The sequence below is a fragment of the Gavialis gangeticus genome, unplaced genomic scaffold, assembly GCF_001723915.1.
Source record: "Gavialis gangeticus isolate Ggan-Ray unplaced genomic scaffold, GavGan_comp1, whole genome shotgun sequence".
In the NCBI taxonomy this organism is placed as follows: Eukaryota; Metazoa; Chordata; order Crocodylia; family Gavialidae; genus Gavialis; species Gavialis gangeticus.
In genome coordinates, this window is record NW_017729033.1 from 88871390 (window position 1) to 88888395 (window position 17006).

Here is a 17006-nt window from a genome sequence, read left to right on the forward strand (position 1 = left end):
AGAACAGTAACTGACAGCAATGCTACACTGAGGCTTCTGCACTGATCACCACGGCTGGAATAATTTAGGAACATCAACCCTTTGGAGGCTCAGATACTGGGACTCTACCAGAATGGGATCCAGATTTGAGAAAAACACTCAATCATTCTGATAGACATAGGGCCACAAAGTAAAGCAACTTGACTTCAGTAAGTCAATGGAAGCTTCCTAGATTACTTCACTGTAGACTCTGTTGCATTCTATGTTAACAGGAACCAAAAATTATAAAACTTTTTCCCACCCCTTTACTCCTAATATTTATCCACAAATATTAACTCAAGTATTACAGAATGATGCAGTGTCTCAGCGATAGCCATTCCTACATGTTTTATGAGGGAAAAGGCCTGAGAGGGGTGCAGTACAGATGTATATACAGGGAGATATAAGGCAATCAATACATGCGCCAGTGTAAACAACTACCTACCTAAAACTTGAATTTCAATCGTTCCGTGTCCTTCAGGTGACACGCAGGGAAACTCCAAAGAATGGGATCTGAGGAGAGTATCCCAAATTGAATAACTTTATTTCATAAGTCTGAGTTTCAATTATTTATTTAGGCTAGATCTTTATTATGGACAGAATTTCAAAGAATACTAGTAGCAATGTAATCAATGTTGCTGATGAAAGATTAAAAGGAAAATCTAGCTTCAGCAAGGCTGTAGCATTTATTTCATACTCAAGAACAAGCTGCTGGTAATCAACATGTCTATAATAAATTATTTTATAAAATTTTAATGATAATTATTATTTACTTGATTACTATAAAAACATACTTTTACATGTGCAATAAGGTCTCTGGAATACACTGAAGTATATTTATGTCTGCAAGCACACTAAACAATTTTAGCTGTGATGCAAATGAAACACAAACCACTGCAGACACGGAAACTGGCAACACTAAATTTGAAAAAGAAATATTACTCAATTAATGATTACTTTTAGGCTGTAATGGTGGTACCATAGATCTCCTCTTCATTTCTTGTACATTGACAGTTTCTATAGATGACAAGACATGTTTTGTTTTGGTGTTTTTTTAAGCAGACTACAAAAAAAAACTGGCAAAAGTAATTCCAATCACATGCTGACAGAATTTTTAAGGCAGAGAGCTGTTGTACAAAGCAACATCAAGATATTTTACAAAGGCACTGAATGAAAGATAAATTTGCAAGATTAAAGTTTAATGTGAAATGAAATTAGAGAATAATTTATGAACAAAAATCATTGCATACATATAGATTTACATACACATACAAGCGCTATCCTGACTTCACTTCTTGCCTACAACTTGATTGTCTAGGAAGCAAAGGGTAATCAGCATGGTTCTTTCATTAACTGTTCAGGCAATTTTTAAAAAGTTTCTGGAGATTGCTTTATACATCTCAGAAACCTAATTAATTTTTACATAATCAGTTGAGTTGTCTCTGCTCAAATGGGGAGAACAAGAGAAGTAGTCCAACTAGGAAAGACATTCACCTAAGTAAAGGTCTGCAATATCTGGGACTTATCGGGCACCTACACAAGTACATTCAGGCTGCTCTGATGTACTGTAATTACAACGCGTCAGAGCAGATTCAATTAACTGACTCTGATGGAGTGTGGTAATTACCGTACTCCAGCAGACTCCAGCGTCATATGTATCAGCGTCCCTGCACTTCAAAGTGGCGGCAGGGGCAGTGTTCCCTCTAAGCTGTGTGGTGTGCGCGGCCGCACATGTGGGCTCATGCTGCGCTGCCAGGCACACCTGCTCGCACCACACAACTAGAGGGAATGCTGGGTAGGGGCGCTTTAACTAAAGCTCATCCAACGAGCTTTAAAGTGCCCCCACTGCCATTTTTCAGCGTGGGGCTGCTGGTACATTTGATGCTCCGGGTGCTTTAATTAAAGTGGCTCTTGGAATTGCTCTAATTAAAGTGACCCCTCCACTTCCCAGGGCCCATTCTGCCCACCTCCCTCACCCACACACCCTCACAGATATAAGATAGTAGAGCCTGCTGAGTGTGAAGGGAATGCATGCGGCACTCGTAGCAAGGTGTCAGAACTGCTGCCACAAACCAGCTACTCAGCACCCCTCTGATGTTCCTGTTGCTTGCAAGAGCCAGAATCTAGCCCACTGTTTCTTGCTCTCTATTTCTGTTTGTTTTATTTCCTTCAAGACCATGCCACAAAGGAACAGATTCACAAACATGTATAGCATGTTCCTCTTACTTCTAGATGCACACAGAATTTGTACTATTAGTTTTAAAATACGTGCAGGAGGGAGAGATTTGTGTCAGATTAAGTACAAGTGACTTGAATGAAAATGAAATTACAGTAGAGAGTTAAGATTTTTTAAGTGCTGGTAAAAGGGGCATTTTGATTGGTAAAAACCATAGCAAAATGGTTTTTGTTTCTATGGTACATTTGCAAGTGTTATAGGAGATGCCAAATACAAGTTCTCTTGCATAATGTCACTGAGATAAATGAAAGGATGAGATGCTGAGAGGGATACAATGAGATATATGAGCAACAGCAAGCCAAAATAATGCCCAAACAGAAGCAGACCCACATTCCATATGTAATAAACAAGAACCATACACAGAGTCTCTTAGCTTGCGAACTTACAGAACAGAACATGAATGGAATTACAGTTGTAAGCTAAACCAATCCTAATTAAATGAGATCCTAAATAAGGAGGAGACACAAGAATTTTAAATTATTTCCTTTTTATACAGTAAAGGAGCTTGTCTCCAGTTACTTGCTTGAAAAATTCTTGTGTGGTAAATACAACAACTTGAGATACTCTGCTTTCAATAACTTCAGTAATGAGTCTCCCATAAAAAATCATAAGGTGGATACTTGCTATTTGAAAAGGGCAATTAATTATCAAATTGAGAATAAGGAACCCTTTAAATCAAATAATTAAAATAATGTGCATGCTTTTTGTCCATTGACAAAACTGTGAAGTTGCTTGCAGATATCTGAATGCGACTCAGAACCAAAAAGCCCTGTCGCTGTTCTTATTTGAACTGCTAGCAGGACACGGAGAGTGACAGTGTTTACAGGTGATTCCCACCCTTAATTTTATAGTATAGCATAATATATAGAAAAAGGAAAGAACATAACACAAGGTAAATGTGCTCCTTCCTAGGTTAAGAATGTGTTTCTTTTTATATTTCACTATATTTTTTTTCTTTAATCTTTGGCTGATTTTACTTTTTTTGGTAGCCACCAACTAAGCAATCTAAGCATTTTAAAATCCAGACTCACTTTCTTAGTCCCTCAACAAAGCCACTGAATGCTTTTAACTTCTGCATCAAGAATGAAGATCAGACAATTATGGCAAATATTGTTTCCCTCTTCCCCCCACCACAATCTTTTTTTTTTTTTGCAGTGCAGTTTGGGCTTCTAAAGAATTAGTCATGGGTTCATAGTGATCAAATGCCCTTCATGGTATTTGATTTTGCCTGTACCCCTGTAGTTAAGAGGTGCCTGTCTTTAGAACAGTATCCACTAGACCAAGGCTTTGTTTTGAAATTGAATGTACATAATAAAGGTGGCCATTGTTCAAAAAAAATTGTAGCTCTTTATAATATTTAGGCCAAATTTTCAAAAAAAGGTCACAGTTGAGGCATTTGGATCTGCACATGCATCTGCTGTATCCCTTGAAAAAGATGTAACAAATCTTGTGCGGTGAAAACAGGCCAAATATCCATTTATACCTACATGTACCTTGTGCATGAACCCAAATGTCAGTTGGCATAGACATAACTACTGACTCTTCCTTTGAAAATTCAGCTCTTTAAGTCTTCTGTCCATGTTACCCTGGCAATTTATTTAGGGCCCAATCCAATGTCCACTGAAGCCAATAAACAAACTCCAGTTGGCTTCAGTAGGTGTTTGATCAGTTGTTTAGGTCCTTGCTAAAAGAATTAACACTGCTTAAAGTTAAGTACAGAGAAACCAGAGTACCCTTTTTCTGACAGGGACATGCATGGTTTTTGTTAGCTGCATTAGGACTGATTTTCTTGGATAGACTTGGCAATATTTATAACTGTTGGATTGTTCATAAGGTTTATGTTGCAATGACTTTATCTAGAGAAGGACTCATGAGATCTTAGTCATTGAAGCAAAGCCAGTGAAGCACCTCTCTGTAGCAAAAAGCTTGTGCTTTTGGATTGGTTTCTCCCCCTATCAGAAACACTGTATGCTCTTAAGGCATTTGTACACACATCTGTGTCGCTGTGCCAGGCACTTTTAAAAGCACCCCGCGCTGCGGCGCGTGCATTTATATAAATGGAGAAATGCACATCAGCACTGAAAAAATGGCAGCAGTGCACTTTTGAACTAAAATGCATTGAAGGTGTTTTAGTTCAAAAGCGTACCGCAGCCATTTTCTCAGCAAATGTAGCGCCAGGCACATCAGCTCATGTGCAGAGCAGACTTGATTAATCAGGAGTTCCAGCATGTCTGAGCAGAAAAATGTGTGTATAAATGCCCATAAGTTCTAATTAACACAGCAGCATCCAGAAATCCAGTGTACAGATAGAGAATCTGTTAATCTCAAAACATTTTAAAAACAGAGAAAATGAAGTAACAACTCAAAGAACTAGACAGAAGGTGACTCTCATATAGCAAAATATCGCATAGAAAATATATGGAAAAGAAGTGGAAAAGCTGAAATTTAAGAGCAACAAGAAGTACTATAAGTAGTAATTTCTGCAAGATACTAAGGTTAGGCATGAATAAAAGAATGAAAGAGCAAGGGGGCAGGAAACTAAGTTGCAAAGTTAGTGACATCTGTTGGCTAAAGAGAATAGATTCTAAAGGATGAGTATTCAAAATAGATGGAGCAACCAAAATCAAGTAAACTGTCCTCAACAAGAGAGAATTTGCAGACAAGATGTTAAGACAAGAAAAGAATGAAAAGAGAAGTAGTTGGATAGATGATCAAGAAAGATTAAGTCCAGAGAATGTCTTGAAAAGGAGGAGAACAGCTTTCAAATAGGCATGGAAAGCATGTAAGTTACTTAAAGAAAGAAAGAACTTCACCTCAGGCAATACCCAGAATATCAGGCTCCTAATAAGGAAGCTATTCCTTTCCATGATGGAACAGTACAGTTTAGGAAATGGCCACAACTTGATGGAGCAATCTGACTAGTTAAATTTCCAATCCATGTCATATCATAATGGGAACAGGTGTATATTTTAGAAGGTCATTGCTCCATTCATTTTTGCTTTTTCCCCTGAATGGCTCAGATTTTTTAAAGCTAGCTAGCACAAGGTGAGAACAATGCAAATACACACCTATTAGCTGCCACACTTGCATGTACAATTAAACTATTCACCCAAATGCCCATTTATTTGTGTACAACTCCTCTCCTTGCAAAACTATATTTGCTTAGATTCAGTAGTCATGTAAAGTACCATATATTTTTTAATTTCATCTTCCTGTTCCATACCCCAATTCACTGTGATAATACCGTATTTACTCAAATACAACTTAAAGTTTTCCACCCCAATTGGCATGGGGGAAAAAAGCCCCTTAGGGAATTTTATAATCGTATCCACGGGGATCTCAATAAATACTCTGACTGTCTTTAAATTGCTGCCAAAAGCAGCATGTACTTAGCAATGGAAACCAACTATGAAGCTGATTAACTGTAGTCAACACTGAGCATGACTATAAAACACACGGCCCACATCCAGCAAACATGCTGATGGAAACCTTTTTTTTGTGCAGCCCTGAAAAAAAATGGGTGGGTGTCGGTACTGGGCAGGGAGGTACTGCAATACCAGTCTGGCACTGGGAGGGCCAGAGTTAGCCCTGACACCCCTTCCCTTGGTGCCAAAAATGCTACATTTGATCTTAGTAAAAAAGGTCAAGATGTTTTTCCCCCAGATTTATTTTCCCTGATGTAGCAGTGGGAGGGGGACACATTCAAGGCAAACCTCCAATAATTAGATTCTATAATTGGAAAATTATGACAGAAAATTATAACTTCTATTCTGTCAGAGTTCTCAGGGCCTGGAATAGACTCCCCCCCAGAGGTGGTGCAAGCACCGTACTCTAGATACTTAAAAAAAATACTTGGATGTCTATCTTGCTGGGATCATTTGACCCCAGCTGACTTCCTCCCCTTTGGGCAGAGGGCTGGACCCGATGATCCTGCAAGGTCCCTTCCAGCCCTAATGTCTATGAAATATATGAACACCTTTATACTTTTTTTCCCCCATGTATAGAATCTAATTACTGGGGGGTTGTCTTATAATCAGGGTCATCTATTCAAGTAAATACAGTAATAAAATCCAAACACTTGTGATTTGCAGACTTTAGAGGAGTGGCAGAAGGCTACATAATTTAGTTCCCATTTATCTGAAAAAACAGAATAAAGTGAGTTTTTACATATGTTTTCACAAGATACATAATTAAAGATTAAATGTTTGATAGATACCTGAAAATAAATAATTATGTGTAAGCAAGACAATGTGAGATATCAGGGATGCTTTACTATTACCTGACACTTATACTAAATAAAAAGAGGATTTAATTCAATCTAACTTTCATCTGTTCCCAAAACAGCACTGTATATGCACATGGATATATGCATTCATTTTTGACATGCAAGAAAATTCTTAATTCAAGAGACTTTTTATAAAAACTTATACAGTACACTACTATTTTAATGGTATTTTGAATCTTCAGTAAGGGAGTAACTAATGTTTTTGGAGCGATATATTTTACTCTTAATAAAAATAGTATCTTACACGTTCCACTGAAATATTTGGCTATTTTGTTTTCATTTATCTTTAGCTTCCTGAAGTATAAACCTATGGATGATTTTTTAGATTCTCTGGAGGGGGATGGGGGATTGGCAGACATAAAGCAAATTTTCAGTGTTGTTTACCATTCTCATTGCTATAGTTCACCAGCATGCCACAAAAGACAGTCAAGAGCTTCTCACTGGCTGGATCTGTTTTACTGCACAGTGACCTTAACTGGTCTACTACAATCTGTGCACCACCTGCATGGTCAACTGCACTCCTGCCCTCATCTGTAAAACAAAGAGTTAAATTAAAAAAAAAACCAAAAAAAAAACCACCTTAGAGTTCCAAACATAACAATAATAATACAAAAGAAGTTGTTCTTAAACAGAATGAAGTGATTCCTTCAGGGAGGTCAAATTTATTTACAAGGACACTTGTGGGCCATATTTTAGTGTAACAGTGTTAAGAAAGTGAAATTATGCTACAACAAAAGGATAAATCAACTGGCATTAATACCTTTGTAAATAACGAGTTCAGGGCTTGAGTCAGAGTCACCAGAGGCAATAAATAATAACACTTCAAACATCGGTAGAATTTTTCCATTTAAGGGTCTTGAAGCAATTTACAAATTCTAATCTGTGCACTATTGTGAGGTACGTAATCTGTCCTAGCCACCATGCAGACCCTTGAAATGGAAGCACAGGGAATAAAAAACACTCAGTCCCTGAAAAACAACAAGGAACAGAATGGAAAAGACAGTGTAGACTGGGCTTTCCACTCTCTTGTTCTGTTCACTGGATATCGTTGCTTCCCTACTTTCCAATTTGGTAGCCTAAATTTAAAATCTTGGACTATTTTCCCTTCTCTACCACCAAAGTGAAGATGACGATCTACTGCAGATTAATAACAGGCCAAAATGAACCTTCATGTTACATGTCATATTCAAACTCTCTCTCGCTCTCTCCAAGAAATCATATTGTAAGGTAAAGACCCTTTAGTGTCACTGTCTTTCTTAGGCTGGTAACCAGCAGTATGCAGCTCTGATGCTCTAAAATACATGGGTCTTAAAACAAGGCATTGGTTATTATTGGAACTAAATGGAAAATTTCAGTCAAGATTTTGTTTTCATTTAAAAGAAAAGAAAAGTTCAGCAATCTCCCCATCCCTGCCTCCTTCCTCTTCCCTATTTGTTTAGTGATCCAGTAGCACACTCCCCTTCTACTCTGGCCTCCTTTACTGGGCACCCTCTCAACACTACAATCCCTCCCCCACCCGAATTCTTGAGAGCATGCTACCAAGTCCAACCCACTGCTTCCTTCTCCATATTCTGCAAATGAAAATCAGATTGTTCAGATTCTGAGAATGATCTTCCATGGGAAATACAACATTGAATGCTCCCACCTTTTATAACAAGATATTGTTTTCAATCTTATTAACACTGTGTCTTTTTCCTTAGTCTTTAAACAAATTGCTCAGCAGAGCAGGAGGATGAAGATGGGAGAACAGCCTTATAATGGTCAACAGAGTTGCAGGTGTTTTCCAGTTTTTCAGGTCAGTATCAGAATTCTAGTGTTTCTTTCAATAACAACAGAGACACGACGCAGAAACAGTAGCAACAGAAAAAGAAGTGTAACATCATATTCATCTCCCTTTGGGCTGATTAATGCTGTTGGGAATATGATTCATAGTAGGCATGGACGTTTTCTTTGAAAAATGTGAAATCTGAATCTGTTTACAATCAAACAGATATTCAGGGAAGAAGTCTAGGAAAACCAAGACATACAGAACAACAGAAATGGTAAAGCAAAAAAACAAACACCTCCTCCTCCCCTGAGCCTGAGGCAGTGACAAATGTAGGAATGACATTGAGATGAAAGCCCTGTCCAGTGGAGTCACACAATTCAACAATGCTAGGATGCCAGATTAAAGTGGCCATAGTAGCAAGTTAGCAGGGAAAAAAAATCCTTGGTTGGATGAGTTTGTGTTCTCATTTCCTTTCCAGCAATGAAACAATTAAAGATATGTCCATTAAAATGGAAGTAAAAAAATATCACGATACTGCCAACATTCAGACTAATGGACTTAATCCTAATCTCAAACTACTGTAAAGGACTCAAAGTCAATGGAATTAAGGTAATATAGAACTAGTCTGAAATGAAATAGGATGCAAGATCTGGTTCTTATACTCTCTGAATCAATTTACACATAAATATGTGAAGAAAGAAACATGCAAAAGTAGGATGAGTTTTTCCTTTTTTCTAGTCATAGCAGAAAAACACAACTGATGGTACTGTATCAACTTATGCCACATGAGGGTCTTACCCTGTAAATCCTTCCGTTCCATTCTTTGTCAGATTTGCCAAAGAAATTAAGTAAGGAATATTATCATGCTGTTCGAAGTACTTTGCATTTGATTTCAGCTGCTTGACAGCATTAACAACATACCGATTAAATAAGTATATAATTAGCCTGATTTTATATGTACTAAAACTAAGGGTAAGGGGAAAATCCTATTCCCTACACAAAGCGCAAATGACCAAGGCAGGAAGGAACTCTTTAGGGAGATTGGGGGTGGAGTGGTGTCAGAAGATCAGAATCCTTCTCATCTCGGTGACAGGCTGCAGAGTTCCTATGCAATGCCTTTGTACAGGCTGTGGAGTGTAGATCTGTATAGCCAGGAAAGTCCTGACTACACAGAACCATGTTCCTTTTTCTATCCCCTCTTCTACATCACTGACCTGCTAGGAAGCTTGCTTCAGAACTGACACCACTGAAGGTGCCTCTCTGCCCTACAGGCCTTGCTGCAGTGATAATTGGAACTTGCTGCCTTCCCAAACTCAGGTGGATTGGCTCAAATTATTCAGTCCATGTCACAAAAGAAACAAGTATTGGAATTTAAAATAGAACTCAGAAGTTTCTGGCTACTGGCTCTGTGTTCAGGCCATGACACCACGTTGCATCTCAAATCAAAATAGCCTACTTCCGATTCAGAATGCTATGTGAAGCTCTTCACAAACTTCCTTCCTCTCAGTCTCTAAGATACAGGCTTTGCGTACAAGCACACTTGCTAAACCGCAGATCAATTACAGACAAAACAAAATCATGGTGTGATGCAATGTCTTGTTCTCAATATGACTGTTGCCTTGTAGGTGGGCAGTGCTGTAAACTCCCACAGCTGAAGTGCTTCCATTCTCCCAGAAGCTCTGCATTGAGATTTTTCTGTGACCTTCTTAAATAAACATTTGCTATTCCTGTGAGCTTCATGAGTGAACAGCTTAATTAGTGAATTCACATCTCTACTTGAAAATGCTTTACTACAGCTCAGTTTATAGTTTTGTTTTAAAAAGGGTAAATGTACTGTTATTAAAGATGCCAGAATGACAACCTATGAGACCAGAGTTTAATTTTCCCAAAGAAAAGGTGCAGCACAGACCTAAGCAACTGCATCATCAGGGTGCCTGAATCTTTACATTAAGGCCAAGAGAGTATTTTGGTCTTCCTGTTCAAACCTTAGTCACTGATGATATGCTCACAAGATTTTAGTGTGAATTAGATTTTAATGTAGATCATAGAAACCTTCTGCCTATCTATATATTTTCTATAAAAGGAAAGTCTCTCAAACTGTTTATTTCTTCCCCTCCACCTCTGCCCTCGTCTACATTTTTCTTGAATGTAGTTGTCATAGATCATGTGATTAGTTGGTCTTTAAAGACTTATGTGAAGAAAAACTAAATCATCCATGGGTAGGGAACTGTCAAACTGAGCATGTTTTTTTTCCAAATTATTCTTTTGGGATGGGTGCAGAGTAGCAATTTTCTGTAAAGCCAGCAGATAATTTAAAACCCATGGCTTTTGGTAGAAAACAGCTTCCAGGGTACTTCTCCCCTCCTTCAAGCTTCATGCTCTGACTGCCACTTGCTAATACATTACATGGAGATTCTATTTAATGAGGAGGGAAAAGGTATAAAATAAACCTAACAGCTTTATAATTGATTTATAGCAAAAATCTATGCAAGGCAGAGGCAGCTGGTGCAGCTACCCCTCCCACCTGCCCCTGGGTTGGTCTCTACTGCTTAGTTGTTACAGAGCTCATATGTCTAACTTCTGCCCGTGCTCCCTGCTCAGATCATCCACTTTTTCTTCTTCTTCTCTTCTGAAGACAGAGGGGAGCATTTGGCTGAAAGAGAAGCAGAGCTTAAGTGGGAAGAATGATTGGGGATTTATACTTGTGGAGCTGCAGGAGGCTTAAATATGCGTAATAAACAAAAAGTCATGTATACATATTAGAAAATCAAGTACTTGTTTTAATAAATTTTCAGATACTTAATAATCGTTGAAAGTGGAACACACCTTTCTAAGATTAATCTCTGTATGCAAAATCCCCCAAAATCATTGGCATGAGGAACTAAAATTAAATTACTCCATTCTGCTTTCCATATAAGCTGTCTACATCAAGGGTTGACAGTCTATGGCTCATAGGATTCATCTGGCTCACAAATAAACTTTTTCCAGCCTACCAAGCACCCATGTTGTGGAAGTTTATGTTATCCACCATTATTACATTCTGCATGAGAATGCATCATCTGGTGGTGGAATATCTAACAACTGCCACCTCCAGCCCACCTTCAGACCAAGTCCTCCGTTAGCGAAAGGTTGCTGAATCCTGGTCTACATCATTCTCTCAAGTTTTCTGTCCTGATTTGTTAAGCCATAAAATCTAAAAAGCTATCCTTACAGTTTATAAGGCACAATAGAATCAGATGAAATTAAAGCTTGAGTTCAAAACATAAAGTCATGATATTCATGGGATGATCATGCGTCTGAAATATCTGCACTTGTATGTTGATTTCTAACCCCACAGTGAGTTGATTACTTTTAGAACCAACTCAACGATAGCACAAAGACTGCCACAATATAGACAGGTGTTAGGATATGTTTCTAAAACTCAATGCACCTTCATTCTAGCTCAAATTAGCTTTGCATTTCCATTCCTGTGCCTTTCTGTAACAGTGTTTAAGCTGTGCAAATCTGAGTCGTGTTTGTTTAAAGAAGCAGACACGTATGCCTTTTAGAGATGCATATTTCTTATTATTCTGTTTGTGTTTAGAGCCATGTTTTTTCCTTCTGCTTTCATGCTTAAAGGAAAATGACAATGACTAATTATAACAATCTTCTAATTATAAAAATCATGCAGAGACTCATATTTGCTTAACTGTGTGCACAAGCAGGCCTACAGTACATAAAGCTAAACATGTTGAATAAGTCTCTGAAAGATGAGGACCTTAGCTATTGCCAAAGGAAAATCACTGGCTGACATTTTCTATGTAGTTTTTTGAAAAACCCATCACATCTTCTCTAGTCTCACTTAGCGAATTTGACTGTTGTCTCTCCATGTGGTCTCGCATTTTTCTCAGCAATCGTGGACCCTTGATGTTGTGGGCACGGAATGCAAAGAACAGATTTCTCCTTGAAAAAAAACCCGGAATTCACAAAATTGTTCTAATGTAAATTCTGTATGTTCCACCAGTTTATTGTTTTTCGCTCTTTAAAAGCTGAAATAGGACCAACTGTGTGCTATAATGGGAAATTCAATCTTTTCCAGGCTTGAATCCCATAACATTTTATATATGTCAGCAGTCTTGTGGATTTAAACAGAAAGGGTAATGCTTATAGATTTCATAGACATTAGGGCTGGAAGGGACCTCAGAAGATCATTGAGTCCAGCCCCTGCCCGAAGGGCAGGAAGTCAGCTGGGGTCATAGGATCCCAGCAAGATAAGCATCCAATTTACTCTTGAAGGTGTTCAATGTAGGTGCTTGAACCACCTCTGATGGCAGGCTGTTCCAGACCTTGGGGGCTTAGGCAGTAAAGAAATTCTTCCTTATGTCCAGCCTGAAACAGTCTTGCAGTAGTTTATGACCATTCGACCTCGTCATCCCTTGGGGTGCTCTGGTGAACAAACGTTCCCCCAGATACTGGCAGTCACCCCTGATAAACTTATAGGTGGCCATCAGATCCCCCCTGAGCCTGTGCTTTTCCAGGCTAAAGAGCCCCATGGCTCTCAGCCTGTCGTCGTAAGGTCTATTTTCCTGACCTCTGATCATCTGCGTGGCTCTTCTCTGGACTCTCTCAAGCTTCTCCACATCCTTTTTGAATTGTGGAGCCCAAAACTGGACGCAGTACTCCAGTTGCAGTCTCACCAAGGCCGAGTACAAGGGGAGAATGACGTCCCGGGATTTGCTTGAGAAGCATCTACAGATGCAAGCCAGTGTTTTGGTTGCTTTACTAGCTGCAGCATCACATTGCAGGCTCTGAGTGAAGCTATGCAACCTTAATTTGCACAATCTAATTTTCAAGATGGCAGTTCCTACTAGGCATGCAAAATACTATTTTGGTATATTTAACAGATCTTTTTTTAAACTTCTCAGTGCTGTAATGAGATGTAATGATTAAAACACTTTAAAATAGAGATGCTCAACTCCCTCAGTCTTGTATTGTTATGGCTCTGCATGCTAGATCGGACATGCAGGGCAGCATGGGGCCCAATCCTGGTGTGCAGGGCTAGGCAAGGGTGGTACAGGGCACAGGGCCCCAGTCCTACCATGCAAGGCTGGGCAGAGGTGGCCTGATCCCAAGGCCATGCGGGCCCAATCCTGATGTGCAGGGTTTGATCTAGCCTGCAGACTGGCTCTATGCCACATCTGTCCTGCAGGGCGAAAAGGCTGAGAGCCACTGTTTTAAACATATGCTGTTGCTTTCCTTGAAAAACTCTTCCATTTTCTTTTTTGTGGTTTCCACTCAAGGCATGAAACTCCACGGTTTTTTATTGGATAGCTCTAAATAATAATCTAGACAAAATGACATCTAGATAATACAGGGATGAGCATTAGAAATCCCAATATATTAAAAGAGGACAGAGAGAATGATACTCTGTTTAGATAAAACAGAATTGTCTTCATATATACCAAGGTTTTTCTTTATTTTCATTCCTTTTTTTTTTGTTAATAGGGGCATATTTGCATGATCTTTTTCCTGAGGCATTCATCTGCTCCTGCTGCTTGCTCCTCATCTGAAGCCACAATCCTCCATGACATCAAAACTGGCCACTGGGGAGATAATTACGTTGCAACATACAGAAGGCTCCATATGGGGAATAAGCAGCAGGAAAAGAACTCTGTAGGAATAAGGAACCTGTTTCGTGCACAGTAATTATGAAACAAGAGAAATGAAGAAAGAAATTCAGACAATGCTGTTGTATATGCCATGGGGCTGATCCTCTTCTGGTGTGAGCTGCCATAGCTTCACTGATGTCAGGAGAATGCTAACAATTTGTATCAGATGAGGATCTACCCCTGTGTTTTCATAAGATTTTGCAAAGCCTTCAATGAATACACTTCAAAAATAGGACACTGCAGCTTTATGCATTTGATCCTCCTTTTCAACTTGGAACAGCATGTGGATAATTTTAAACAACTGTGGTCTGAGCCTCCTCTCCCCTATGACTCCAAAGCTACAGAATTCAACCCTGCAACAACAGTGATATAAGCTCTGTTTTTTAAAATTAAACTTCAGTAAGAAGTTTTCATCTCATTATTTTGAATTGGCTGGAATGCATGTTGCCATTGCTCCCTCTCTTTTGTGTAATGCGACATTAGATGTTCAGAGGTACCACTGTGGTGTGTCTGAGAGGGCTTTCTGAATAACTTCAGAATTTTTTTTTTATAATTTTTATTTATTATATACCTCTTGGTTATATATATGAATTCAGGGGGAGGGGGAGTTGTTGCTTTGTTTTTTTAATCTCTCCAAACTCTTCATTTGTTAGCATACAGACATACAATTTCCAATAATAACTGGCAACTGGGTAATTTACCAATAGCAGCTCTTCACGTATCAGCAACTCTCTTAAAAATTATCAGAATGGTTTGTTGCACTTGAATTAGCTGTAAAAGGAAGACTGGTGATTGAGGGAGTTAAGCTGACTATAGTTAGGCTAACCATAACGCTGGCTGTTATCTTAATTTACAATCTTCGAATTTTGCCTATTAGTTTTAATGGTACAAAAAGTCTGAGCAGTCTGCATTATTCTGTTATTAAAATAATTCAGGAAAATAAATTGATTCAGAAACTGGTAAATTTTTGCAAAATCTCAGAAAATTCATTCTGTATGATAAAGGCAGGATTGTAATTTTGGAAATGATATATTGTGTTCTTTAGACCAGAGGTTCCCAAACTTGTTTGTTGCATGCCCCTTCTAGATTTACCAGTTGCCCGCGTACCCATACCAGCGTACATTTTATATTTTAACTGCTTAACTGCCAATTATTATTCTAATGAAAATTAAAACTGCCATTACACAATTTCTTCCACATACCCCCAGAGATGTCTTTCATACCCCAGGGGCACATGTACTACAGTTTGTGAACCCCTGCTTTCAATAAAAGAAGCTGAATCCTCTTTTTAAATGCAAAATGAAATGAATACTTAACTATGGAGTTATGACCAGCATCTCCAGTATACAAGGATGTCTGTAACCCATTTCTGAAAGGTAGCTGCCACTAAGATTGGACATAACAGTTGTTTAAAACCATGCAAAATTCTACATAACAGTTTAAGGCAGGAACAAAATAATTCTACATTCAACTGAAATTCTTGGGCATTTATACATGTGCTCCAGGAGGTGGGAAGGTTAATTAGAGTGGCTCTGAGAGCTGCTCTAATTAAAGCACCCAGAGCATCATGTGTATCAGTGTCCCTGTGCTGAAAAATGGTGGTGAGAGCACTTTAACTAAGTCTTCTGGAATACAGTAATTACCACGCTCCAGCAGACTCGATTGATCAAGTCAGCTCCAATGTGCTGGGAGCAGCCTCCCTGCACATGTACAGGAGCCCCTAGAGGCAATTTTTCTTAGATAGAATACATCACCTAAGGTGGACTAAGCCTAGGATGTCATGGGATTTGTTGCATCCATAAATGGCTAGGAACTTGTTTTTGCATCAGAACAGAACCTCAAATGCCATAATGTCTCCAGTGTTAGGTTTCTGCAGTTATCAAGTACAAGGCAAATATATATATCCTTCCAAATTTGTTGGATTCAGACGTGCTCCACTTCTGTCAGGCAGACAGGAAAAAATCCTTTGCTTCTGATTTAAGACAGAAGAACAGCTATTAAGTGGGTTTAGCGCACAGATTTCTTTCAGTATCAGTCGCACTCAGGTTTAAAATGACCAAATTTTGCAGATGACTGGTGAGCCAGTATTTCAGCAACTAGATACCAATTACTGCTAATCACAATATTTTCAGGTGACTATTATGAATTCCTGGAAGATTGTGAACAAACAATATAAAATTTATAAACAAACGACATTCAGCAAAAGCTAAGTTAAATGCTTTAAGATAGCTACGGTTGCATATGGAATCTTAACTCTCCCCTCTGTTGCGCATATGTTGTGATAACGGGCCAGGTTTCACTCTGGCTTGACATTTGTGCAAAACCAGACCACTTCCACTAAAGTCAAACAAGTCACTCTAGAAATCTGAGCAGCATGTGGCTCAGACTTGTATTTACAAATTGTTTCTCTAATCATACAATACAGAGGCATTCTTTTCTTTTTTAGAACATTAAGTGTGCATTAGATGTTAACATTTCCTAACATTGTCGGAATGGCTCAGGATACTTTCAATAATCTGGACATTTTAGTTATGCTCTGGGGGTGCAGTATGGTCTATGTGGTTCATGCTGCTGGTAGAATCCATGTATAGATCTGATCTGGCATAAGGAATCGTGAAAGGACTTCCCCAGTACAGAAGCATTTTAACAAGTTGTAGACTGGCATTTAATGCAAGTTATTTGCTAAGCAGATCTTGGTCTGTTTATCTTAGAACAAGAGCAAGCTAGAGTCATACAGGACGTAACCTAGGGGAATTGGTGGAAGGCATAATCCTGGATCAGGTGACAACATATTGAATAATGCAAGCTCTGTGCTAAATCTAGTGAGACCAGGAAAAAAAAAGATAAGACTTGGATAAAGCTAAAAAGGTATCCTAGAAGGGAAGACAAGCCTGAGAGAAGGAAGGTGGTGGACAAACTCCAAGAAAGGATAAAGAATGGTTTGAAGGAAGAACTACAGTATTTAGTAAATTCTGGAGACAGAGGTATATGTTCAGACAAACAAGGAAGAAAGTAGTAGAAGGTTTTGCTGGGAATTGTGGAGCAGGGCAG

General features: G+C 38.8%; 1 protein-coding gene across 1 annotated transcript in view; it reads right to left on the reverse strand.

The window, feature by feature from the left end:
• RAP1GDS1 (Rap1 GTPase-GDP dissociation stimulator 1) overlaps window positions 1–17006 on the reverse strand; it is a 161969-nt gene that overhangs the window by 42356 nt on the left and 102607 nt on the right. The window contains exon 6 of the mRNA XM_019525879.1: window positions 6924–7070. Coding sequence (XP_019381424.1) covers window positions 6924–7070 — 147 coding nt within the window. The remainder of the gene's footprint in view (window positions 1–6923; window positions 7071–17006) is intronic.